Source organism: Acomys russatus, chromosome 25 (assembly GCF_903995435.1).
Source record: "Acomys russatus chromosome 25, mAcoRus1.1, whole genome shotgun sequence".
Taxonomy (NCBI): domain Eukaryota; kingdom Metazoa; phylum Chordata; class Mammalia; order Rodentia; family Muridae; genus Acomys; species Acomys russatus.
This window is the reverse complement of record NC_067161.1, coordinates 42,448,441-42,473,013: the sequence shown is the minus strand read 5'-3', so window position 1 is coordinate 42,473,013 and position 24,573 is coordinate 42,448,441. Positions and strand designations below refer to the sequence as shown.

At 54.6% G+C, this 24,573-nt stretch overlaps 2 protein-coding genes across 2 annotated transcripts in view; one reads left to right on the top strand and one right to left on the bottom strand.

Annotated features, from left to right (window-relative positions):
• The window catches only part of Slc5a10 (solute carrier family 5 member 10), a 54,608-nt gene that overhangs the window by 19,689 nt on the left and 10,346 nt on the right, over nt 1-24,573 (top strand). Inside the window, exons 8-9 of the mRNA XM_051168229.1 lie at nt 194-399; nt 3,119-3,254. Coding sequence (XP_051024186.1) covers nt 194-399; nt 3,119-3,254 — 342 coding nt within the window. The remainder of the gene's footprint in view (nt 1-193; nt 400-3,118; nt 3,255-24,573) is intronic.
• Fam83g (family with sequence similarity 83 member G) lies at nt 399-23,498 on the bottom strand. The gene is made up of 6 exons (XM_051168227.1): nt 23,432-23,498; nt 22,540-23,145; nt 12,018-12,185; nt 5,689-5,813; nt 3,769-5,023; nt 399-829 (listed from the first exon to the last, which is right to left on the bottom strand). The coding sequence occupies exons 2-6, from the start codon at nt 23,062-23,064 to the stop codon at nt 467-469; spliced, it is 2,436 nt and encodes an 811-aa protein (XP_051024184.1). The 5' UTR covers nt 23,065-23,145; nt 23,432-23,498; the 3' UTR covers nt 399-466.

Below are 24,573 nucleotides of genomic sequence, written 5' to 3'. Positions count from 1 at the left end.
TACTTTAAATACAAATAAAATACTCTATTTCACCTTTTTCTTTTGTTCTATTTTTAAACCTCAGCCCTTCCTAGAGCAGGCAAGGTGAGGTAGAGATTCCAGTTTGACGCGTGAAGTTATCTGTGAGGGAAGGGTAGTAGGACCCAGGGAGTCAGGACCACCCAAAACCAACCCATTCTGCCCAACCCTCCAGCTTTCAACCAGATCGGTGGTTATGAGCAGCTGGAAGCGGCATATGCCCAGGCCATCCCCTCCAGGACCATCCCCAACACCACCTGCCACCTGCCTCGAACAGACGCCATGCATATGTTCCGGGACCCTTCCACAGGAGACCTCCCATGGACTGGGATGACCTTTGGTCTGACCATCATGGCCACCTGGTACTGGTGCACTGACCAGGTGAGCGCCAACATTGCCCACCCCCATCTGCTGCCCTCTAGGGCTGGGTTGGGGTCCATCTGGGCTGCTAGGGTTCCTTGTGGTCTCGGGCCCTGCGCTTAGAGTCAGATGGGGCCCACTGATTGCCACCCACCCTGGCCTTCAGGTGCTTTGACTGGGACAATTTGGAGTATGGGATTCCAAAGGGACTCGGAAGTTCCTCAGTGGTCCTGAGCTCTGCTCGGAGGCAAGTGTTTCGGATTGGCCTTGGGCTCCCAGAATCTGGCAGCATTCGAGATGTTGGGCTACCCTTGGGCTGCCAGTGGTGGGGGCCTGCTGTGGCTGGGCTTCCTTTCTTGGAAGAGCTCTGGGTACCATCAGCAGCAGGCCGGTAACGGGGAGGCCCTGGGGTCCTTGAGGTAGCACCTCCATGTCGGTGGAATTGCTGGCCCTGGAGAAAAAACAGGAGAGTGAGGTCTTGGATGGCATGGAGGGAGGGCCAGCAGGACTAGTGCTGCATGAGCCAGACACAGCCTGGTTTGCCTCTGCCACTCACCAGAGGGTTTAACCACTTAGAGCCTCAGTTTCCCCATCTGTCATATGGGATGGCTCTTCCCTCTGTGGTTCATGCATCTGCAAACAGGGTCAGATGTGGATGGCGGGACCAGAGCAGGCTGTTGGTTGGGGGCCTGATCTGAAAACTGATCTGATTCTGACCTCTCCTGATCACGAACCCTCCAGATGACCAGACAAGCCACTTCCCTCTCTAGACATAGGGGATCGATGCCTGACCAGCCTCTCCTGAAGGCTGCGGGGCAGCCCTGAAGAGGTAGAGAAGCAGTAGTGGGAGGTGACAGAGGCGTGGGGAGCTTGGCCTTCATTTCCCCATGTAGCCTGTTGCTTTCAAGCAGGATGGCTCTGCTCTGGGACTCCAGCTGCCTGAGGTTCCCAACTGGCCTTTACCTCCTTCCCAGGCCTTTCAGGTCTTTTCCTGAGGCTTGAGAGCCAACCCAGTATGGTAAAAGGCAGCCTGGAGGGGAGTATATTAAGGCCCCTAATCCCCGCCACCTCTTGTTTTTCCCACTGGGCAGCCCAGCCCAGTCTCACATCTCTGGGTAGAATGCCATTCAGAAGCATTTCCCACGAAGGCCAATGAGTCAGCATCCATCCTGTCCTCATGGCTGGATGAGTGCAGATAAAGAGCCGAAAAGGCCTAGAGAGGGTTTCCAAGGATATGGAGGATGGCCTATGCTGACCCTAGGTGGCTACAGTCCCAGCCCTGATTCCCTGGCCTCACCTTGGGCTGGGTCTGCTACAAGACCCAGTATTAAGACAGGGACCCCGGGCCCCAGCTGGCCCTCACTGACACCTGAGGGTCTGACTGAACTCCACTCCTTTCCCTAGCTACAGGTTCACCTCCAGTGGGTAAGTGACCATTTTGTCACACCTTTAATCCCCCAACCCTTGGGAGACATAGGCAGGCAGATCTCTGTGAGTTCAAGGGCGGTGGTCTTGTCTACATAGAGAGTTCCAGGTCAACCAGGGTGACCATAGTGAGACCCTGTCTTAAAGAAAGGAAGGAAGGAAGAAAGGAAACAGGAAGCGCAGGGCGAGGCTCTGCCACCACCCCGCCCTGGCCTCACTGTCCCTGGATGTACAGCAGAGGGATCCACAGAGGAGAATGCCTCCTGCGATCCTCCACGTGCAGGAAGCTGGTGTTCCTAATCCCAGCTGATGTGTGTGGCGAGAGGTGGACTGTCTTCCTGTTGGTCAGTGACATCCTCCAGCACAGCCATGACTAAGAACTTCAGCACGTTCATGGCAGCCAGAGCCCTGAGGAGCCAGGCCTAGCTGCTCCAACACCAAAGTAGCCCGCTTCATCCTTGAAGCCATACTTGGTTGGGTGGCAATGACACATGTTCGGATGAGACACAGGCCTGGAAGGTGAACTGACCAGGCCAGGGATGTGCGCGCAGACCTCCCCAGGTCTGCAAGCTGGGTAGTGGGGTACCCCTTTACTGTTCTCATTCCACACATATTCTGAGCCACCTGGGGCAACAGCATCTGTCACAGGGCCAGCTGCTAGGGTCAATGCCAGCTGCCACACATGAAGGAAGTGAACATACTTTCTATTTGTGAGTCAGCTGGTGACAATCAAGGGAGCAGCACAGGAGAGACGCATTTCAGAGTTACACTGTATAACCCCGTGAAGGCGCTATGCCATTAGAACACCTGCTCTGAACAGTGACCCACAGACTCTGCTGGCCCCCCAAGGCTGCCGGGGCCCTTTGTGAAGCAGGGCACCAGCACAGAGATACACCCCCAGCTTCCCCAGCTTTCTCTACAATCAAATCCAGAATGGTGACCTATACCTTAAATCCCATTTGGGAGACCGAGACAGGATTGTTGTGAGTTCAAAGCCAGCATAGGATACAAAGTTAAGATCCAAGCTATCCTGGGGGGCTACAGAGGAACACCTTGCCTCAAAAACAGAAGGAAAAGAGAAGGAAAGTTCAAACTAGCAGCAAAATCAAATATCAGATCTGGGAGGGATCTCATGTGCCCATCCCATCCTGCAGATCTGGAAACTATGGCTGTTGGCACTCTGCCGCTCATCTTAGGTGAGTCCAGGGTGAACAACACTGCCTCTAACTTGTGTCGCCTCACCAGGCCCACTCAGGAGATGCTGATACAGACACCCCCAAGGCTGAGCCTCATTTCTTTTCCTCCTCTATCCCAGGTCATCGTGCAGCGGTCCCTGTCTGCCCGGAACCTGAACCATGCCAAGGCAGGCTCCATTCTAGCCAGCTACCTGAAGATGCTGCCCATGGGCCTGATGATCATGCCAGGCATGATAAGCCGAGCGCTGTTCCCAGGTAGGATGGGCTCTGTGGCCACACCTGCAGTGGCGGGGCACCCAAGGCTCTAAGGATTTAGTCTACAAAAGCCACTAGACAACAAAGGAGGGATTTGCTGTTGCCCAACATGGAAGAGGGAGGGACTGTCCTTAGGAGCACAAGTGAATCTACAAGGAGGTGGCTTAGCATAAAGTCCAGATTAGGAGGATTTACAACTGTGTGGCCTTGTGAGTGTAAAGGAACATGTCTGTGACCACCTATTCAGACCCTGTAACTCTGGGTACACAAGAGCTGGAGGGATGTGGAAACGTGTGCTTTTTAGCTTTTCTTTTGTTGTTGAGACTCTGGGACTGAGATCCCCAGCCTACTACTGGGCAGCCACACGGCCCGAGTGCTTCTACTCTTTCCCTTTCATCATTTCTGTTTGTAACAAGGGGCGCCACTGGAGCCCGGGACACAGTGGCTCAGGATGTGGGCATTTTGGGTTCTCGGGGTGACTGCAGAACACCTGAGGATGAGGGGCCAGACCCACCTGAGGCTGCCTGTCCACGGGGCGTTGCGTCTGTATCCTTGATGCATCTACATCTTCTCTGCCCCGACCCTGGGCCCACAGGTGGCCACTCAGGGGACCACTAAAGGTTCCATGGGTTACATGAGGGGCACTCAGCTGTCGTCGGGGTGGGTGGCCTGGTCCATTGGCCATCTGCTCTGAGTGGCGTCTCTGGAGAGGTACTGACCGCTCCCTCACTTCAAAGTACTCGTCTGACACTGACGAGGCCACCGAGGGTCGCCGTTGGCCAGGGCCAGAACTGCCTGAGAGGCTGTCCTGGTCACTGAGGGTCACGTAGTCATCATCATCATCATCCTCTTCCCCATCCAGCCCATTGGGGAGTCCTGTCTCCAGGCCATCGGGACCATCCTGGGTCACAGATAACTTTTGCTGTAGTGGGGCCTGGCTTTGGCTGGTCGGGCTGGGTAGTGTGGGTTCTATCCCATTTGGGGGTGTCTCCTTTTCTGGGGTATCCAGGGCCCAGCCAATATTGATACCATCCTGGGCAAGTACATTTGCCACAGGGACTGTCCGGGGCTTAGGTACAGGGACCTGAGGTTCAGGGTTCTCCTGAGGGAAGCCATTTTCAGCTGGGACCACATCCTGGGAGTCCCTGGGTGCTGGGGGAGGGCAGGGTTCTGGGCAGGGACGGGCCCCCTGACTCTGCTTCCATAGCTGGTGCTGGGTGCTGGCATGGGCTGTGTCACGGATCTTGATGCGGTTCATCTGGTTGGGCTGAGGGTTCCAGATGTTGGGGTCAATGATGTTGATGTAGCCTAGGATGTCACTGCCAGGCTCTGGATCTGGCTCTACCCATGTGGGCAAGTACTCAAACATGTTAGCCCTTTCCAGGTTGAGCAGCCCCGGGTGGATAGGTGGCAGCAGCTCAGATAGGTCCCCTGGGCGCTCAGCCACTGCAGGGCCCCGCAGCCCTGGAGGCTTTGAAACCTCCTGCTTCTCAGAAGTCTTGGCGATTTCATCCACACTCTTGGCCTTGACCAGTGCATACTTGGGGTTCACAAGCTTCTTGGCCATGGTGCCCGTGGGTGCCAGGGGCACTACAGACGGCAGCACAATGGGCTCTGGCTCTGGCTCCTTCTCCATGGGGATGTCCTTGAGGCTGACGCCCTGGGACATGAGGTACAGCTCCTGGAACTGCCGATCAAACATCTCTACCACCTGACCAGACAGCACGGAGATCACATTCCGGTCTGTCCTTGCAGCTGACCATGTGAAGCTACAACACAAAGGCAGGATAGGAGGTCAGTACAGGGTATGTGGGCCTCCCTGACTTAGCGGAGTGTCCCTGAACCCTGAGGCCGTGGGCATCTACAGTGTGAATTCCAGCTGGAGCTTGTCGGACTGGCCACTGTATAAAAACATAGGTGGTACTGGGGTGGGACACAGCTAGGGATGGGAGTCAAACCTGAATCTGGGAGCCTATGCCTAGCTTTTCCCCAGCAAACCCCTGGGGCTCTACTGGACTCATGAAGGTAGCATGAAGGTACCTACTGTAGCCTCAGGTACCAGTAACCACCAAGCTGGTACCTTTGTTGTCATCAGAGTGACTGTGGCAAAGCTGCCCTGCCTTGTGATGGTGCAGAGCTCACTCTGGCCCTGGAGATGGCTCTTGAGTGACTTTAAAGGTCTTGAGCAAATTCACCATGACCTAGCCCACCCTACCCCTGGGCCAGTGACTGTGTGGGATAGAACAACAGCCTGCTTGGACAGAAGTCTTCCCTGCCTGCCTCCAAAGACAGTGGGTGGACCCTGTCCTGCACACAGCTCAGCAGTTTTGGGAGCAATGAACTGGAATAACCAGCGTGTCACATGCAGGGATTAAGGGCAGAAACCAGCTGGGAACCAGAGGCAACCCCTCCCCACGTCCCAGAGGAGAATCACCTGTAGGAGCCACATACAGCCCGGTCTCCATCCACAAACATGAACTTCTGGGCCAGGACACCCTTGAACTTGGTGGCTGACCGTGTGAAGAACTCAGTTCCCCCGATGCTGCGTACCCTGAGATTCTGTGTTGGGAGACGGGGAGGCAGAATTAGACAACTACAGGCATTGATTTCACAGGCAGAGGCAGCAGCAGCAGACGGCCCAGAGCCCAGAGCCAGTTTGTAGGGGAAGGCACTCAGAACCCACAGGCCCAGAGAGGAAAGAGTCCTGGCCAAAGAGAAAGTGGAGCCACAAACTGCTGGCCTTTCCTTGGTCCTGAACATATAAAGGGCCTTTCTTTTCAATGCAATGCCTCCAGAACCATCCAGGGCCTGGGTGCTGCAGGATCCAGGACTGATACAGGGGCCCCAGGGAGTGAGGAAAACCTGACTGAAATCTACGCATAAAGGAGCTAACTGCTGAGGCTCACAAAATAGAACATCATGTAGGGGACCTAGGGTCCCTCTGGCTTAAGAGCTTCCTGACTGGTCTACTCACATGTGACAGGAGTCTCACTCCTGTCAGAGCTATGGATTCAGACACTGACTAGTGGCACGGTCCTTGTCAGACTGAGCTGTGACTTGCCTATCTGTTCCCTCACCCACTCAGTGGTTTCAGTTTATTAACTGCCCACATGTTCATCTGTGCACTGACCCCTGCTGCGGTCCCTGATGGCAGACAAAGATGACAGTGACAAGGATGCTACTGTGGAGGTGGTGGCAGCAAGGCAGATGAGTCAAAACAACAACCTGGGATGGCCAGAAGCAGAGGAGTGAATGAAGGTAGGGGCTGGGAGGTTCCCAGGAAAGGCTGACGTAAAGAGGACAAGCACCCCAGGGCAGGGATGCAGAGGCTGGACAGCGGAAAGGCAGGCTGCTGCACACCTGGACTTGACTCTGGTGAAAGAGGCCCCCACTTGCTTTGTCTGTGGGCTGGGGGAGCCATGGAAGATTAGAGAGAGTACAAGCTAGACCTGCATGTCAGAAGCAGTGCTAGCGTGTGTGGAGGATGGGTGAATGAATGGGCATATGGAGGCAGAGGTCAGGGGTTGGTGTAGATAAGGGAGGTGGCCGGAGTGAGAGGACCAGCCACTGTGTTCCCTGTCCAGCTCTTCCTATCTCCATGCTCTTCTGGTGGCCCAGAGTCCTAGCCACAGAAGTTGACAGGGGTGGACCCTGGGTGGGTCCCCATATGATGTCCACCCAGCTGTGGGGTGAACAATTGTCTTGTTGCTGGGCCTGGCCTCAAAGGCAGATAAGCTGTTTCCAGGGCCGAGCTCACTCCGGGCCCCGCCTGACCACAGCCAACTCAGCAGGAAGCTGGCCAGGGTCCAGGACAATTAGCACCCGTGACTTTGTACCTAACACACTGCATGCTCAGGGACCAGAGGTTGGAACAAAGATCTTAGAAGCCTTCCCTGTCACCTGTGCCAACCACACAGCCCAGCTCTGTGGCATCCTGTGGTCTCACCATCCAACACTCTGTGTGCTGGGGCCATGTGCCTCACCTAGGCAACCAGCCTGTTTGTCTTTACTCACCCCAAACTCTGTCCTTCTGAAGGACTCAGAAAGCCATTACTTTCATCTTGGAATAACTCAGCCACGTGAGAGGCAGGCCTGTGTTGTGCCACTGACCTACCGTGTGATTCCAAGCAAGCCCCTCGCCCTCTCTAGGCTGTAGTTTCCCAGTCTGCATAGTGGGGACTGGCACTGAACCCATCTGCTCATCCACCACTGGGGCTGAGCAGCAGGCAGGGGCTTGCATCAGGCCCCCCACCCTCTGCCTGCTGTTCCTGGTAGCCTCGCCCCATGGGCCTGGCCCAGATGAGGTAATGTCTCAGGTGTCTGGGCTCGCGTGAGCAGAGGTGGAGGATCCCACAGAGCTGTATTGTTTCAGGTCCTGGGGTGCCCCTAGCTGGGGATGGGCAGGCGGGTGGAGGGTCCTTAGACTCTCTCAGACCTCCATAGGCACAGTGGAGCTGGGTGGGACAAGGCAGGAAGCGGAGGTGAGTTAGGCTGCTCTGGCCCAGAGTCCTCATAGAGGATACAGGGTTGGGATACACCATGCTGGATGCCATCAGGCTGGCCTGGGCATTCTGAACTCTGGACTATGTGACTCAGACACTGGCTGGGCCTCTCCGTGCCTTAGCTTCCTTACCTGCAGCATGTGTCTGTCTACCTGGGCCACCTGCAGCTTGAGGGCTGAATTAGCCTGCAGGGAGCTGTAGAGAGGACTGAATTTTCACTGGGGACATAATGGGATACAAACTTGTAGCACATCTGGGATAGCCTGGGCTGCTGTCAGCCACACTTGGTGGCCAGCCTGGAGGACTTAGCAAGGGAGGTGATGAGTCTCAGTCTCTCAGTAGGATGTAGCAGATCGCACTCCTCACCTTGGCAGGGCGAAGGCATCATCAGTCAGCCATGCCTGGACCACAGGAAGTGCAAGAGATGAGCTGGGGTAGAAGGCAGAGCTGCAGCTCACCCTGCACCTCTCACCCTGACTCGTGAACAGACATGATATTCAGTGGGAAGTCCCTTGTGCGCTGGAGCCCTGGTGTTAGTACTCCTAGCTCCTCCCCTAGGATGACCAACATGGTGGACTAGGTCACTGTCGGCCTGTTAAAGGCCCTGCCTCTACCAACTTGATGCCAATAGTACCCTATGTCATGGCCAGCCCACTGAGGTGAGCCCCTGTGCCCCCAGATACAAGACCCTGGCATATATCTTTACCCATCCATGGCCCAGGCCTAACCACATAGGGCATGAGCTTACTTAGGAGGGGAACAGGGGCTGGGGTCTAGCCCACCTCCCCTCTAATCTCCCCAACAATCCCAACTGGAGCCTGGCAGGACACAGCTTTGAGCCTCTCCTCCCCTTCTCTGGCCCAGTGGGGACCTGGGCCCAGTCAGGTCTCCTCACCATGTGCCTTCCCATAGCTGTTGGTGGCTGGTGTTTCCTTGCTTGCCAGCTATACAGTCAGCTCAGGTGGCTGCTGGTTTTTCCAGTTTGCCTGCACAGGCCAAGGAGCTTTTCACCTTGATGGATCTTTCACAGCTCTGGCCTGGCTCCCACTGGCTCTTAGCACTAGGGTCACCCCAATATATAACCTAGTCACTGCCCTGGTCCTGTAACATTGGGAAGGGATAAGGCTAAAAGGCTGGGCACTCTTTTCAGGGCCCATTGCTAATTTGTAATGTTGGGGACTTTTTTCCTTACTGCCTTTAGGGCCACAAGACTGTGGTCCCCAAAACAGCTGGGGTACACACATCGGAAGAGGCTATGTATACATCACTCCCTTCATGTGGGGACTAGGAACAGGGCCAGCCTTGACACTAATATAACTGTTGTTGAGAGAGGATGGCTCCTACCACACTACTATTTTGAAAGAACTGGAAGCCACTTGGCACTCAGAACAATGTTAGGAACATTGTCCCTAACCACATAGGGCCAAAGGAACCTCTGTCTCACTTACACCCACCACAGTTTCCTATGCTCTGCACAATTGTCCTGACAGGCGCTGGAGAAATAGCTCAGTAGTTAAGAGCACTGACTACTCTTCCAGAGGATCCAGGTTCAATTCCCAGCACCCACATGGCAGTTCACAACTATCTGTAACTCCAGTTCCAGGGGACCTGACACCTTTACACAAATATACATGCTGGCAAAACACCAATATATGTAAAATAAATTATTATTTATAAATAATATTTATACAAAAGTAATTATTGCTGGGCACAGTGGCACACACCTGTAGTTCCAGCACTCTGAAGGCAGAGGCAGGCAGATCGCTGTGAGTTCAAGACTAGCCTGGTCTATAAAGTGAGTCCAGGATGCCAAGGCTACACAAAGAAACCCTATCTTGAAAAACCAAAAATGAAACAAACAAACAAAAAACCAAATAAATAATGTTTTAAAATATTCCTGCCAGAGGGAAGGCATGGAGATGGGCCCATTTTCCACATGAACACTGGAGGCCCAGAACCAAGAACTGCTTATGGTGTGATGGCAGGGCACTTGGTGTCTTCCCAGTTTGGTGCCTGATACCCTATTGTCACAAATGTGACCCTGCCAGGGCTGCCTGTAACTTGGGCTTACAGACTCTGAGGCAGGTTGGAGCAGGGTTGGGACAGGGTAGTGGGTGGCTGAGAGCAGTCTATGGGTTACCAGCACAGGAAGTGATCCAAAAACAGGCCCAGACCCAGCCAGCCCACGGCGGGGAAGCTGGCCAGGAAGGCAGGCTCTCCACACAGTGACACCTGGAAGGGTTGTACCCACAAGCACCTCTGACCACTTGCCTAGGGCTATGGTCAGATGAGAATTAAGAAGCTGGGGCCACTTTTTGCCCATGAAGATGTCTGGCCCTTTAGACCTGGCTACCTCCCCAGAGAAGAAGGCAGTAAAGTGAGACAGGACAGGCTACTAAATCTAGCAAGCTGCCTTCCAGCCCTGGTGGTCCTGGGACAGTTGAGAGCTAACAGTGAGATGGGCAAGGCTGGCTCCCACAGCCCCTGCTTTAACCCCAGGTTGGCAACTCACCCCTGCTCACCTTAGTGTGTACACAGCTACTAACCTAAAGTTTCACCTACAAGCAACTCCAGGAGCCGACTCCCACAGTAGGCAGTGGGCAGGGAGCCCATGTGGGAAGCACCAGAGAATTCTGAGAGACAGGTGTGCACTCTCCTTGTCAAACCCATTTCTTACTGGCTCTTAGGCACAAGTTATACCTTCTCCTAGACCTCAGTTTCCCTGTTTTCCTTGTGGGATCCTAGTCTGAACAGCTACATGTGTCTTGGCTCAGACACCCCCATAAAGTCACAGGCAGTGACAAGTCCCACTGCTTTCCAAGTCCAGAAGCTCAGAAAACCCCAGACTGAGGAGCCACCATGGATTCTCCACCAAGAAGGGTCCTCAGACACTGTGGGCCATGGCCTCCAAGCAACCAGCCTGGATGAGGATGCCCCTTGGCACCCACAGGACCCAGCTCTTGTCTGCCTCTCTTATGAGCATCATGGGTCGAGTGACATACATGCTAAGCGCCACCAGTATGTGGCAAATGCATGAAGTGGGGACCTTCCTGGAGCTGCTGCTGGCTCTCAGAGCAGCCAAGTCCCAAGTCCCCTTTTTCAGAACTTCTACACAATGGCTCTTTCTGGCCTGAGCTGTCAGCTACCCCAGAACCATTTCTAGGTGCTAATTACATGCCAGGCGGGTGCTGGGCTTGGGGTCAACTTACCTAGAGACCACATGAAGAACTCCCTGAAATTAGAGACTGGTAGCACAGCAGAGAACTCACACCCACTTGAAAGGCTCCGCAGGGGGGCCTTGACAAATGCTGACAAATTACAGGTTTCAAGCCCTGCCACTGTCACCAGCCCTGTGTGATCTGGAATCTGTGTTTCAATCACAGGCCTCCAGCCTGGGGCACTTGGCCCTCATTTCTAGTTTATTGGCAGTGACACTTGGCACCACCTGCTTCATCTGTAAAATGGGATGACAGATCCATGCCACTCGGGCTGTCAGTGGCTCAAATAAGTTAAACCACGGAAAGTGCTTTGAGCAGTCACATGCTGTGTGAGACCAGCTGCTTCTGCAGATGTCTTATACTCAGGGACGTGGGCTGTGCATAGGTGCTGAGCCACGGCTGAGCAAGGCACCGAATGCTGGGGGCTCTTAATGGAAGATCCTAGCCACACCAATTTATTTACCCATCAGACCAATGAAGTCGTGGAGCCCAGAGCAGCAGGCAACAAGATCTCAGACAGAACAAAGCGAAGCTGAGGACCCAGGCGTTATCTTTCTCTTCTTGAACTCCATCCCACTGTGCCTCCTCGCCCCAGCGATCTATCCCACACTGCGTAGGCGTCTCAAGCCCACTTCAACCCTGACCATGCCATCCCATGGGACTGATGAGATAAATCAGAGCTTAGCTCCCGATTTAGGGGGCCAGAGCTCTCCAGGTGAGGTAGGAGCTGCCTGAGGAGGCAGTGAGCTCACACCTGTCACCAGAGGTATGCAGACAGACAGGAAACCTATGTGGCATGGGTAACACAGTACCTGGCAGGCGCTCTGGCACCTGGTTGAAGGCATTAGATCTGTGTTTATCTTATCTGCCTGTTGGAGGTAGTAAGTATCCTATCCCTCAGGGCATTCAAGTGGTGTGACCACATGGCAGAAGGCTCCAGGATGACCAAACTCTGGTATAAGGTGCTGTCTATAAGGCAATGTTTGTTGACTGACTTAATGACTCCTGCCCTCTAGCTTTCCAAGCAAGGGAAGACAGCTCACCTTGAGGTGCCCCAGGTGCATGTGAGCCCGCTCACACATGTGCAAGAAATATTTGACATTGCTCTCATCCACAATGATGTACACAGCCACCTTCCTCTTGAAGCCAGCGTCCAGAAGGTCCTTGAAGATGTCCACGTCTGTGAACATGTCCATGACCACAGCGATCACCTGGGAACAGGGAAACATGGTGGTTTACAAGCTGCTACCAAGACACAAGGCTGTGAAAACCCTGGCTCCAGTAGTCTTCAAGGCAGAGAGGGTGCAGGGGCAAGGTTTGTCACTGTTCCACGTGTTCAGCTGGTCCTCGGAGCCTCCTTCCTCAACCAGGTTGGGATTCACTGACTGGTGCTACCACCAGGAAGGTCCGGTGAGGCCCCCAGCATAGCCAGGGGCTGAGCCCAGGAACCTGCACTCATGCCCTCCTGGATCAGATTCAAGACACATGTTCCTTCCTGACTCCTGAAGATGCTGAGACAAACCAGACCTTGGCACAGTGGAGAGGAGGACAGAAGATGGCATGACCACTGACTTGGGACCTTCCTGGGCTGCAGTGAACTTCAGCAGAATACCTATCTGGACCAGACAGCACCCACATCTGCACATGCTCTTCTTGTCACTTGCTCACATATATGCCCACCACAGGTGACTGCCACTCTCCTGAACCTGACTAAGGGTGAGGTCCAGAGGTCAAAGTATAACTTTCCCACCCACGCAACCAAATGCCTCAGTTCCCTGCCAACCAGAGGAGAGCACAGTAATAGACCAAGGATGTTCTCAACTCAGGTGCCAGCTCCCTATGCTGCCCCTTCCCTCACGCTGGCTGACAATGCCAAAGGAGCCACAAGTCCCTGGGGAGCTGTGACAGTAGGGCTGGAACCCACCAGGCCTATCAGGGGGCTGAGCTCATGAGTGTAGCTCAGCATCTTCCCTCAATGAGATCTGTACATCCAGGGTAACAAGAGGCCACCTGAGCCTACTGGGGACATGTCTGCACACCCACAGTGAGCTCACCAGGCTAGCCCCTGCAGGCCCATCTGGGCTCCTCCTGAGCCTCTGGCCCCTGTTGACGCCTGCTGCTCATCTGGCACCAAAGTCCAAACTCCTAAGGAGGAGGAGGAGGCTTTACGCCTGCCCTGCAGTGAACTTGCTGTGTGACCCTAAGTTAAACCCTTAAATAACTCTAGGCTCTTGTTTTCTCATCAGCAAAATAGGTTCCGTTCATGAGAAGCAAGCACACTCAAGGCAGTGCACATCAGCGACCCCAATCTGAGGGGGTTCTCAGGGCTACATACACGCTGCCTTCTTCCCAGGCAGCCTTGCCTCTGACACCCCACTCTAACCTCTTGCAAGCAGCTGGGTGAGATCCCAGCACACAGCTGGGCAAACCGAGGCTGTTGACATCATGAGGCAAGTTGAAGCAGAGTGAATACTCCCCACCCCCGGCAGTGCCGGGCTGCTCTCTGGCCTTCCTTTTGACCCTGTGGTTTTCAGGGCCTGGTGGTGCTGATCTGCTCAGGGTGGAAGGGGAAAGGAGGCTGAGCCCTAGGGACCCCTGAGTCTTCAGAGGGCAGCTCCTCACTATCTCTTAGGAGCTCTCTCTGGTGGCAGAGTGGGCACAGGGCTGATACTGGCAGGGGTAAACTAGAAGGCAGTATTGGCGCTAGATGAGGAAGTACTTTCATTCGCAGAGTGGGAGAGGTGAGGTGAGATAGAGGACACAAGAGCTTCCCACTCAGCATATGCTCAGCAAAAGCCAGAGATTACTGGGGAAGCCATAAAGCAAGAGAAGAGACTCACAGTAGGTGGGCTCCTGATGACCTCAGCACACTGACTGTGTGTGTGTGTGTGTGTGTGTGTGTGTGTGTGTGTGTGTGTGTGTGTATGTGTGTGTGTGTGTATGTGTGTGTGTGTGTTAGGCCATTCCTGAGCAAGCAAACAGCTGCTTGTACTGCCCTGGGAAGAGGCCTGACCTGGCTGGCACACTGCTCCCTGGAGGTTCTCCAGCATGGTGCATCCCAGATCCGTCACGGCTGGTTCCAAGCTGTGGGCACCATGGCAGATTGAGATGTGCCCCAGCAGGACAGGGTACCTGATCCAGAAATCACAGGCTGCCAAGATGGACTTGTTACGACCCATGCCTCAAGGTGGATCCCTGACAGGGTCCCATGGCTGACTCTGGCTCTATTTGGGAGTTGGATTTTATCCCTAGGATGGTGACAGGAAGACTAAACAGGTATCAGCTATACTGGAATGGACGGCTGCCTAGTGCTCCTGGGATCTGAGATGATGCTGCAAGGGAGGGCTCCCTACTACTCCTAGAGTCCAAGATAACATTGGAAATAAAGGTGCTCATGGTGCTCTGGTATGTGAGGTGCTGTTGGGAGAAAGCTTCCTGCCACTGCACAGCACCTCACCACATCTTGGCCTGTCCATGGTTAGGTCACAAAGGTCCTTTGAGAACTCTTGGTACATGTGAGACTATATTGGGTTTGTAGGTCGGAATTGTGGTGGCAGCCAGTGACAGAGACTGAAATAAGCCCAGCCTGTCTTGCATACTCCTCCCAGCCTAGGATTTCTAGAGTTCACAGCTCCTAGCATTACCTCTAGAACCTCAAAAATGCTGCAGCCAGCAGTTTTCCCTCTCTTCTTACAAGAGAGGACCCTGAAGCACCATGCCTCACAACCACTCAATTACCTGTTTGGATGTCCTACCTCATTTGTGACACTGTGAGCCCATCGAAGGGTGTTCTGACTGGGAGGTTCTCAGAGAATTTTCATCTATCAGTGAGACAGGCGGTGTGGCCCTGGAGTTCCCAAAGTGTTCAAGGCCTGGTCCTAGCCACCTCCCATCTTAGGCCCCTCAGTTTCCACGTCTATGAAATGGGGTGGTGGATAAGCTATCAAAGCCTGTCCTTTCTGATGTCCTTGCTGAAGCGCCTGCCTTTATGCACCCTAGAGCTCTGCTCACAGCCCACTGTGGCCTGTATGAGCTGGCTGGAGCATCCTGCCATGTTAACAGGGTCTGTGAAAGACAGTTTGGTAGCTATACCTCATAAGAGACTGATAGGCTCCATCCAGCTCTGCCAGGTGCTGGCACCAGCTCACGGCTCCAAACACCCACAGCAGCTTCTTCCAAGCTGTTTGTGCCTCCAAACTTCACATAGAGCAAAGCGTCCTCATGGGACAGCGGATGGACAGGTTTCCCCACAAGTGCCAAAGAGGAGGGGTGGTCTGGCTGGTCTGAACATAGCTGAAAACTATTGGGGTGCTGGCCCAGCCTCTGCCACACCTCTCCTGAGAATCCTGACCCCACCGGTTCCTTTCCCCCCAAACATCCTGCCTTGAGTGTTCCATACAGGCTGTCTCCAGGGCCATCTGTTGATGCTGCCCATCTCTGGAGAGCTGTTCAGGGCCCCTCGAGCTATCAGCTGGTATCTGGGTGGCTCACTCACAGAAGGAAACATCCAACACTGGAAGAAGGACCCAAGGGGCAGCTAAAGCAACAGACAGTCCTCATACAGGACACAGGAGGCTCGTGTCTTCTTAGCTAGGGCAGAAGCCGTCCTGACACACGGGCCTGCGGACAGTCTGCAAAAGGACACTGCCTAGGTAGTGGGCAAGGAATTCCTGAACCAAGTATAGGCAAACCCCTGCAAAGAGCCACATGTAAACAGCTTAGGCTTCCTATTCCAAGTGGTTGTGTGTGTCAGTATGGGAGACAAGTGGCATGGATGGCAGAGAATACATCTGTATTCCAGATGTGGTGAAGCAGGTGTGGCGTTTGGTGTGGCCAGTGGGCCACTCCTATCCTACAGCCTAGTCTGTTCCTTACTAACAAGAGTCAAGAGCAAGACTTCACAGTGTTCAGCTGGTACAGCAGTACAGAGGCTCATCTGGTGTGCTGAGGGCCTGGCTTCCATCCACACCCCACTCCCCAAAAGTGTTTGCTCCCAAGGAACTTCACTGCATTCTACAACAAAGCTCTAAAATATTTAAAAGAACAAACACAGACCAGCAGCCTACAACATAAAAGCCACTGTTTCCGCCGGCCGTGGTGCCGCATGCCTGTAACCCCAGCACTTGGGAGGCAGAGGCAGGCGGATTGATGGGAGTTCAAGGCCAGCCTGGTCTACAAAGTGAGTCCAGGACAGTCAAGGCTACACAGAGAAACCTTGTCTCAAAAAACAAAACAAAACAAAAAGTCACAGTTTCTGGTACTCAATAGAGAATTACTATACAAAGAAATGGGAAAATAAGACTCACTGAGAGAAACCCTGTCTCAAAAAACAAAACAACAAAAAGTCACAGTTTCTGGTACTCAATAGAGAATTACTATACAAAGAAATGGGAAAATAAGACTCACTGAAGGGGCAGGGCCAGGTGGCTCACGCCTTTTAATCCCAGCAACAGGAGGAAGAGGACAGCCTGGTTTATAGAGTGAGTCCCAGGACAGACAGGGCTATGTAGAGGGACCCTGCCAAAATAAATAAAGGTATAGAAGAAGAAAAAAATGAAACTAAATGAAAATCTATAGTGGTTGGCATTTGTAGTTGTTGGGTATCATGGAAGAAGAGTGAAGTTGAAGACATGGCAGCACCAAGTATCTCAACATCACACAGAGAGAAAGAGACTAAAGAAACACAGCAAGCAATCAGCACCGATGTTAAACTTCAACAAGTCTGACAGAGGGAAGCTAACTGCAGGGGATGGAGTGAGAGAGATCAGAAAGACACGTGACTAAATAACCACTGAAGTTTACTTCTTCACTTGGTAAGATTGGAAATCCACAGACTCAATGACACACAGAAGAGATGAAGGAAAGCCGCCAAAGCACATAGAACCAAACCACTCAAAACCAGCAATTTAGACTCTTAAGAATAGCCAATAGGATGCTAGGCGTGGTGGTGCATGCCTTTAATCCCAGCACTCAGGAGGCAGAGGCAGGCAGATCTCTTAAATTCAAGGCCAGCCTGGTCTACAAAGTGAGTCCAGGACAGCTAAGGCTACACAGAGAAACCCTGCCTTGAAAAACCAAAAAGCAGAAGGAAAGAAGAAGGAGGAGGAGAAGAAGAAAAAGAGGAAAAAGAAAAAGAAGAGGAAGAGGAGGCACAGGAGGAGAAAGAGGAGGAGGAGGAGAAGAAGAAGAAGGGGATAGCTAGAAGGAAAACAGACCATTTCATATGGAGGAAGCTGACATCTCACCAGAGTATATGAGAAAAGAGACAGTGAGCAACTACGTGAAAACAAACTGTCCACTTAGAAGTAGATGGCAAGGAAAATGAGGCACAAAGCTGCGAGAATTCATTCCTGGCAGGCTGTGCACTGCAGCAGTCACCCCCTTGTGTAGGTGAAGAAACTGAGGCCAGCGACCACAGCCAACTCTGTGGTGGGGACCCAGAGATTCCCTCTCAGGGTATAGAAAGAACGGAGACAGAAGAGTGAGTTCCTGCCTACCTTGTGTTCTAGTAGTGGGGTGGGGAGTCTTCCCTCTTGGGGTGGAGGGGTCTGATCCAAGCCACAGAAATAGCAGGCCACCAACATTCACAGAGAATGTTGCACTTCCCAGGGTCGTAGTCACAGTCCAGGGCTGCACACCTCTCCCATTGTCAGGATCATTTATCTTTCCTAGCTCGGATCCCACACCACCATCTCCCAGAGCCCACCTTACCCTGAAGTAGACCTGCCTCAGCCTGGCCATCCCTGCCCTGCCCTGCCCTGCCTTCCTGGGTCACTCCAACACCCACTTTCTCTACTTGTTCTGGTGATATGGAGGTAGGATGAACCTCCAAAGCACCTCTTTCTCCATCCTGAACCCCAGCTGCTGCTTGGGACAATGCCACCTGTTAGAAAGAAGCCTCATTAAAGCCAATTAGAGGATGGCTGCAGCCAGCAAGTCATAGACAACAAGCCATGCTGGTCATTCCACAGGCCCTTAACAGAGCTCAGGGGAATGGGTGCTATTGTGAGACTCCCTGTAGCTCAGGAACCCTTCTCTTCCTCCCTGGGGCTCCGTAAAGCTGAAAACGAAGTTGTCATGGGGTGTGTTGGTGGCTGACAGGTGAAAATGAAGACTGAGGGAGTAAGGAGACCTGGTATCCACTGGCTGCAGCTTGGCACCACATACCATGCTGAAGGATAACTCATGCTCTCTTGTGGTCATTTAAATTTCTCCTGGCCTTTGACAAGCAGGAACCAGTCTTACTGAGGTCGGCCCAGTACAGAGGTGAGGAGCTCTCAGGAGCTGCCAGAGACAAGACAGAGTGGGCTTGGATCTGAGTCTGCCTGACCCTGAAGCTGGTCCTTCCCACACCCCACATGGAATGTCAGCTATGAACCCTACTAGTGGCCAAATGGCAGGCAATCCAGGGCCTCTCTCAACCCAAGGGATGACTTTTGGCTTCAGGGTAAGCTTCTAAACTACCATGACCAAGAGCTCCACGGAACCCAGCCCAGGTGCAACCACACCAAAGACCCAAAGCTCCATCCCATTCTATGCTTTGGCCTCATCTGTGACATGAGCATGTGGCAGGGTTCCCTCCTGGAGAATAGCAGAAGGGCTCCTTCCAGGCAGGTCACATCTCAACTCTCCATTATGATGCAGGAGCTTGCCATGGGGTGGGGAGCCTTCGAGAAGACTGGAGCCAACACCTGGGATTATGCTATCTGATGGCTCCCACCCTAACAGGTGCGGCCTGGCCCAAGGCAGGAGCTGCTACAGCAGGCAAAAAGCAGCTCCTGGCCCACAGGAGCCTCTGTGTTGGGGGCTATTTTGGTACAGTCATGTGCCTCCGAATAAAAAGGACACACCTGGAGGCACACACTGCTGGATGTTGCCTGCAGAGTCAGTGTGCTCACACACTTGAACAGCAGCAACAGCACTAGGCAGCAAACATACCCTTACAATACTGTGGAAGGCATGCAAAGCAGTGTTGACTGAACCTTCATGATGTGACGTGTGGCTAGCCTGCAGTACTGAGGGACTGGGAATAGCTGTGGCTCCCCGTTCCAGGCCCAGCATGGCCAGCTTTCTTCCACCCATGGCAGCCCAGTGTCTAGGGGCCCAGGAACCTACAAACATGCTTTCACTGCCCTGAGCTAAGCAAGCAGGGAGCAAGGCCTAATGGGCTCATTATGGGATGTGGTTGTACAGAGCCTACAGCTTAGATCCTCCAGTTCTCAGTTCTGAGGCTTTGGGCAAGGTGCTCGCCCTCTCTGAGCCCCGCCAAACCTTGGATTCCTTCTGTGGACAATAGGGGCAACACCTACTTTATGGAGCTGTAGCAAGGATTACACAGAGCAGGCAAAGCGCCTGTTCAGCACTTGGCATATAGTTGGTATTTAATAAATGCCTCATTAAGCTGCCTTTATTCTCCTGGAGCCAAGGGACAGGCCAAGACTCCAGAATGTGAAGGCAGGGATCCAACAAGCAAGATGTGGGGTCAATGGGGGTGTCATGAAACTTGGTTCCACTTTCTTCCTGCTGTGTGGCCCTGGGCAAGAAACACAACTCCTCTGGGTCTCCAGAGGCCTGGCTGGAAGACATACATTTGAACCCAGCTGAGGGCCAGCACCTGACACCTCAGCTTCCTTCTGTGCCCTCCACAGTAACTTGTGGAAGGTATGACACACGATGCCCCTGGGGCTGGTAAGGGGTTAGTCCTCGTCAGGGTAGGCACTAGGATCTGCTGTAAGAGCCTCTGATGGAGGCCCAACCCCACCCAGCCTCACCCTCTGAAGGCCACAGTTGCCCTCACCCCTCCCAGGCGTGATGCTACAGGCCTCTGGTATGTGGCTAGAGCCCAGGGGTGGCTCCTCCCAGCCTAAGCTTGGGGGAGGGCTGGGGGAGGGCTGGGAGAGGGCAAGCAGGGGCTGCCTCAGAGGGAGCTCACTGTGAATGGACAGCAGTGCAGAGCAAACCAGCTGGTAGCTCAGGGCCACACAATCATGAGAGTGCAGTGTGGACCCCACCGTTCCCAGTTCCAGCTGAGTCTAGGAGCCACGCAGCAGGTGGCAGGACCAAGGGGACCCTCTACAGTCCTCAATGCCTGTACCCACTTCATAGACAGAACAGCCAGGGCTGGTCCAACCCCACAGTGGAGGCAGCACCAGGGCCTGCTCCCAAACTCCTGTCTCTTCCCAGTTAGACCATTTCGGTCTTCAGGGAAGGGAGGGTGCAGCAGAGCAACCCTGACAGGAACATGGCCACCAGGGGTGGCTGAGGTGGCGTGAGCTGAGTGTGTGCTGTGTCATTTCCTTGCCCTAGGGTCTGTCAGTTGTGCTGACTACGGGAAGAGTGACTCAGTGCCAGCATCCATGCTGCAGAAGCCCCCATAGAAAAGGGCTAGTCAGCAACCCCCCCCATCTGAGCCCTAGAAGCCTGGGGTTCCCCTAACACTGGAATAGGGGGAAGAGGGGAGGTGAGTGAGAGGGGCAAGAGATGACTCATGGTGAGAGATAAGACAGCAGATCTCTCCTACAGGGAGGAACAAGGAGAGGGCGGGCAAAGCGCTCTGTCAGCATCCATTGGCGTCTGGGCCCGCCCCAGGAGGCTGGGAAGCAGCAGTAAAGAGGTAAAAGACTCAGGCCACCTAGGTCAGCTGCCCCTCCCAGGTCCTGCTTGTCACTGCCCTGCTACCAGGTATCACACTCCAGGGTAGGTCCTAGAGTGCCACAGGCCTAAGTGACCTTGGGCAGGACGACTTATGAGTCTGGCCTCAGTTTCTGCATGTGGAAAAAAAAAAAAAAAAGAGGCAGATAACACTACCTGAGATTATAACGTGCTCACATGCCACTGAAGCTGTTATTATAGCCTTCCCACGTACTGTGTGGGCCACAAGACAGGGATGATGGGGGAACAGGGACTCACACAGGCCCACAGGGGAGGGGCCTGGGCCAAGACAGCACCATGGGGGTGTGAACAAACTCTTATCTCTGTCAACTCTGAGGCCCCTCTAGGACTCCCTGCTGAGGGGACCCGCTCCAGGTGTAGGAAGCAGGGGGCAATGCAGTAGGAAGTCGCCTACTATTGGTGCCACATAGATGGGGCTCACACTAAGATCAAACGTCTTCCTGGCTGTCACCTTAGACAGGTGCCACTGTACCTTGGAGGAGTGGGATTAGGTGCACATGAAGCTATAGGTCTGCAGGAAGTAGACACATCTCAGCTATGGTCGCAGGGATGGGGACAGGAAACCCTAAGGGTACAACTTGGCCCCAGGCACCCCTATCTGTCCCTATCACTGACTGGGCCCTTGTCAATCTGTCTGCAGAAGATTAGAGCCTGTGGCGGTTCCCAGGCCAAGCTGGAAAGTGGAAGCTGCCTCCTTTCTGGGAGAGCAGGTCAGGCCCCTGTCAGATTTTATTCCTCCTCTCAAGTATCTGGGCTCTGCCACAAATGTGAGACACCCCAGGCCCTTTTAGGGGCAACAGGTTGCCAACTATTGTCAGGCGTCCAGAGAATTATCCAGGCCTTCCTCATTCCTGCCACCCAATACTTCACCATCACAATGACCAGAGATGCCAACTGTACCTACAGACTAGAAACCCTCACCTGGCAGACCTGTGGACAGAACCTCCTCTCTCCTGGAAACCAGAGCCAAGCCACCTTCCCAGCTACTGACCCTAAGAGATCCCTGTCAGCCAGGACAGTCCCCAGGGTGAACATCTGGCCTTGTACACTTGACTGCCCCATGCTGGACCTGGACGGTGAAGAGGTCAGAGAAGCTAGGGACACTCTCACTACCAACTGAGGCCATGCCTGCTCCAGATATAACACAGCATGCCGGGCCACCCTTGCCTGTCAAAGCAGGCACACCTCCACTCACAGCCATGGCCACCCAGTTACGGCTACATTACTTCTCAAGATGTGTGTCAGTGTGTCAGCGTGGAGCAGTCACCCACAGCCCTGTGAGTGTCAGGTAAGGGGATCCAAACAAGGCTGAGAAGCCTCTTGATGGCAAAGCACAACCCAAGTAGACACCCTCACCTCTTCCACTGGTGAGAACCTTCAACAGGTGGTACCGCCCCCCACCCCACATCCAGGCAGCCTGACCCGGACAGTGGCTGCTACTGTAGCATTCAGAAAAGGGCTTAGAGAAGCTGAGCAGCTACTGCCAGCCATTCAGCCCAGCTAGGAAGTAGGTAGATTTTCCACAGGGCTCCAGACCAGCCTCCTGCCAGCAAATTCATGTGTGTGTGTGTGTGTGTGTGTGTGTGTGTGTGTGTGTGTATGCATGCAACCTTCTACCTGCTAGTGGATCTGAAGCAAGGTAAAGAGGAGCGGTGAGAGAGAGCTCAGATTCCTCCCACATGGCTCATGCACTGCATTCAAGAAACTCAGAAGCACTCCAGCAGGGCACAGAAGCCCTTTGATCCTGAAAGCCCAGTGGCACCTGCTAAAGGAGGTGGGTATTCGGCTGCTGCCTGCTGAAGGAGGCAACCAAGAGGTCAGCCAGAGGTCGGGGGGGGGGCATCTGGTTCTCCACGCGTGCCGGGTGAAGGGGGTCGCGCCGTGGAGCCTCACCTTCTGCGCCTGGCTGACCATCTTGCGCACCACCTCCTTGATGTGCGGCTGCCCGTCGATGGGTGGCTGCATGTAGACGCTGGCCCGGGTCACACCTCGATAGGCGATGGTGTCAGGCCAGCCCAGGTCCAGCTGCGGGATGGAGCGGTCCGACTTCTGGGGCCAGTACTCCAGCGAGGGCAGCGGCTCGGCCGTGTCCGGGGGCCCGCCCGCCGCGCTGGCATCCTCGCTGGCATCTGCGCCTCCGTTGTCCCGGAGCTCGGGGCGGTGGCCCGAGCCCCGCGGGTCCTCCGAGCCCGGGTCGTACACCTCGATGGCCTCCACGATACGCGAGAGCTCCAGCTCCGACAGAAAGTCGCGGATGTTTTCGCGCTTCAGCACCTCGTAGAAGGCGTCGCGACCCCGGGCCACCAGCGCCTCCAGGGCCAGCCGCTGCTCCTCGCTGTAGAAGAACTCGGGCTTCGACTCGCTGGAACGCCAGTTCACGTGGTTGTCGTCCAGACACTGCACCTGGGAGAAGGCCATGGCGGCCCTCGCTGTGGGAACGCGGCCCGACGGGCACCGCGCTCTCGGGCTCCGGGGCCTCGGCGCCTCTGTGAACCGCACCTGAGGGAACCGGCAGAAGACTGTGGTCCAGGTCAGAGGTCGGGTGGGGGCGTGGCGAAGTAAGGAGGCGTGGTCGTGAGGGCGGGGCGCGGAGTCGCGAAGGGGCTGGAGCCGTCCAGGGCCGCCGTTCGATTCTGAGTCTAGGGATCCGCCTGGAGTTCGCGGAACCCTGGGAACTAGCTGGGGCTGCCAGGGAACCTCGCCCCAGTCTGGATTAAAAGCCGGGGCGCAAACCTGGATCGGGCTCGCAAACCCGGAGGCCTGCCCGGCGGAGGGACTTACTTACCGGGCAGGTGGCGCCGTGCAGACCGGACGATCCAAGGAACCGCAGGCGTTGGTGGTGGCAGCGGGCTGGACCGCCCGTGACTAAAGGCGGTCCCGCCCTCCCCTCCGCCCTCACCTAGGGTCACGTGTGGACCCGAGGGCGGGGCCGGAAGCTGATTCACCTGTCCTAGACCGTGCAAGGCTGGACAGTTTGCTGCCTCGGGCCTCACAGAAGCCTTCCCCCGCTTTTGCTGGCAATCCTGATCCAGCCCTAGCCCAGTTGTGACTCGCAGGTGGGATACTAAGCTGTCCGGTTGTAGAGAGAGGGAAGGTTGGGCCATGGGCTGAGGCCCGGCTCCACCCCCGCATGCACTCTCCATGTGCACAGAGCAGGCACAGGTAAGTCCTGAGCGATGCTGCCTGCCCGGATCCTACCTGTCATGACCTGGTGCACATGCCTGAGCCCTGCGATTGGGAAGGGTGGAGAGGTCCAAACTGTGCTCGAACCCAGCTCTTGGCTAGGTGTCCCCCAGTAATGGAGAGCATTGGCTCCACATGTGAGGGCAGGGTGTCTAGGTGCAGGTTGGCAAAGCCCATTAAGCCCTGCAGACAAACTGCTCCTTCCTGAAGCTTGTTGCTCCAGGTTCCCAAGCTGATCCTGCCCTGTCTTTCCAGCCCACCAACCAGCTCTGGGCCAAGATGGAGCTGGCTTGAGTCCCCAAGGACCCTTGCCCGTGGTATTATTGTACCTCTTCAGACATGTCGCCAATGTCCATTAGCCTGTCAGGCCTCCTTGCCCTGCAGCCACTGCTTCCCAAGCCTAGTTAGCACCTTTGAGATCCTCATCATTGATCCCCAGGCCCAAGGCCTTCACCCTAACCTTTGGACCCTCATCCACATGAAGCCTTATGCCATGTCAACACTGTGGCAACCTGCTTGGCACCTCAAACCCCCAGGCACCGGAATCACCCCCTCACCTCCCATTCCCAAGGAACAGAGAAGGACAGTGGTGTGAGTCTTAACTGTATTGGTCCTCGGTTTATACTCTTCTTAGCACTGTGGAGTTCCTGGCTGGAAGGCTCTTTATCTGCCCCACTCTTGGTCAAGTCACAAGAAGTTGTAAAAACTGAACTGGAGGCTATTAGTGTCTTTGGCCCGTTTCTG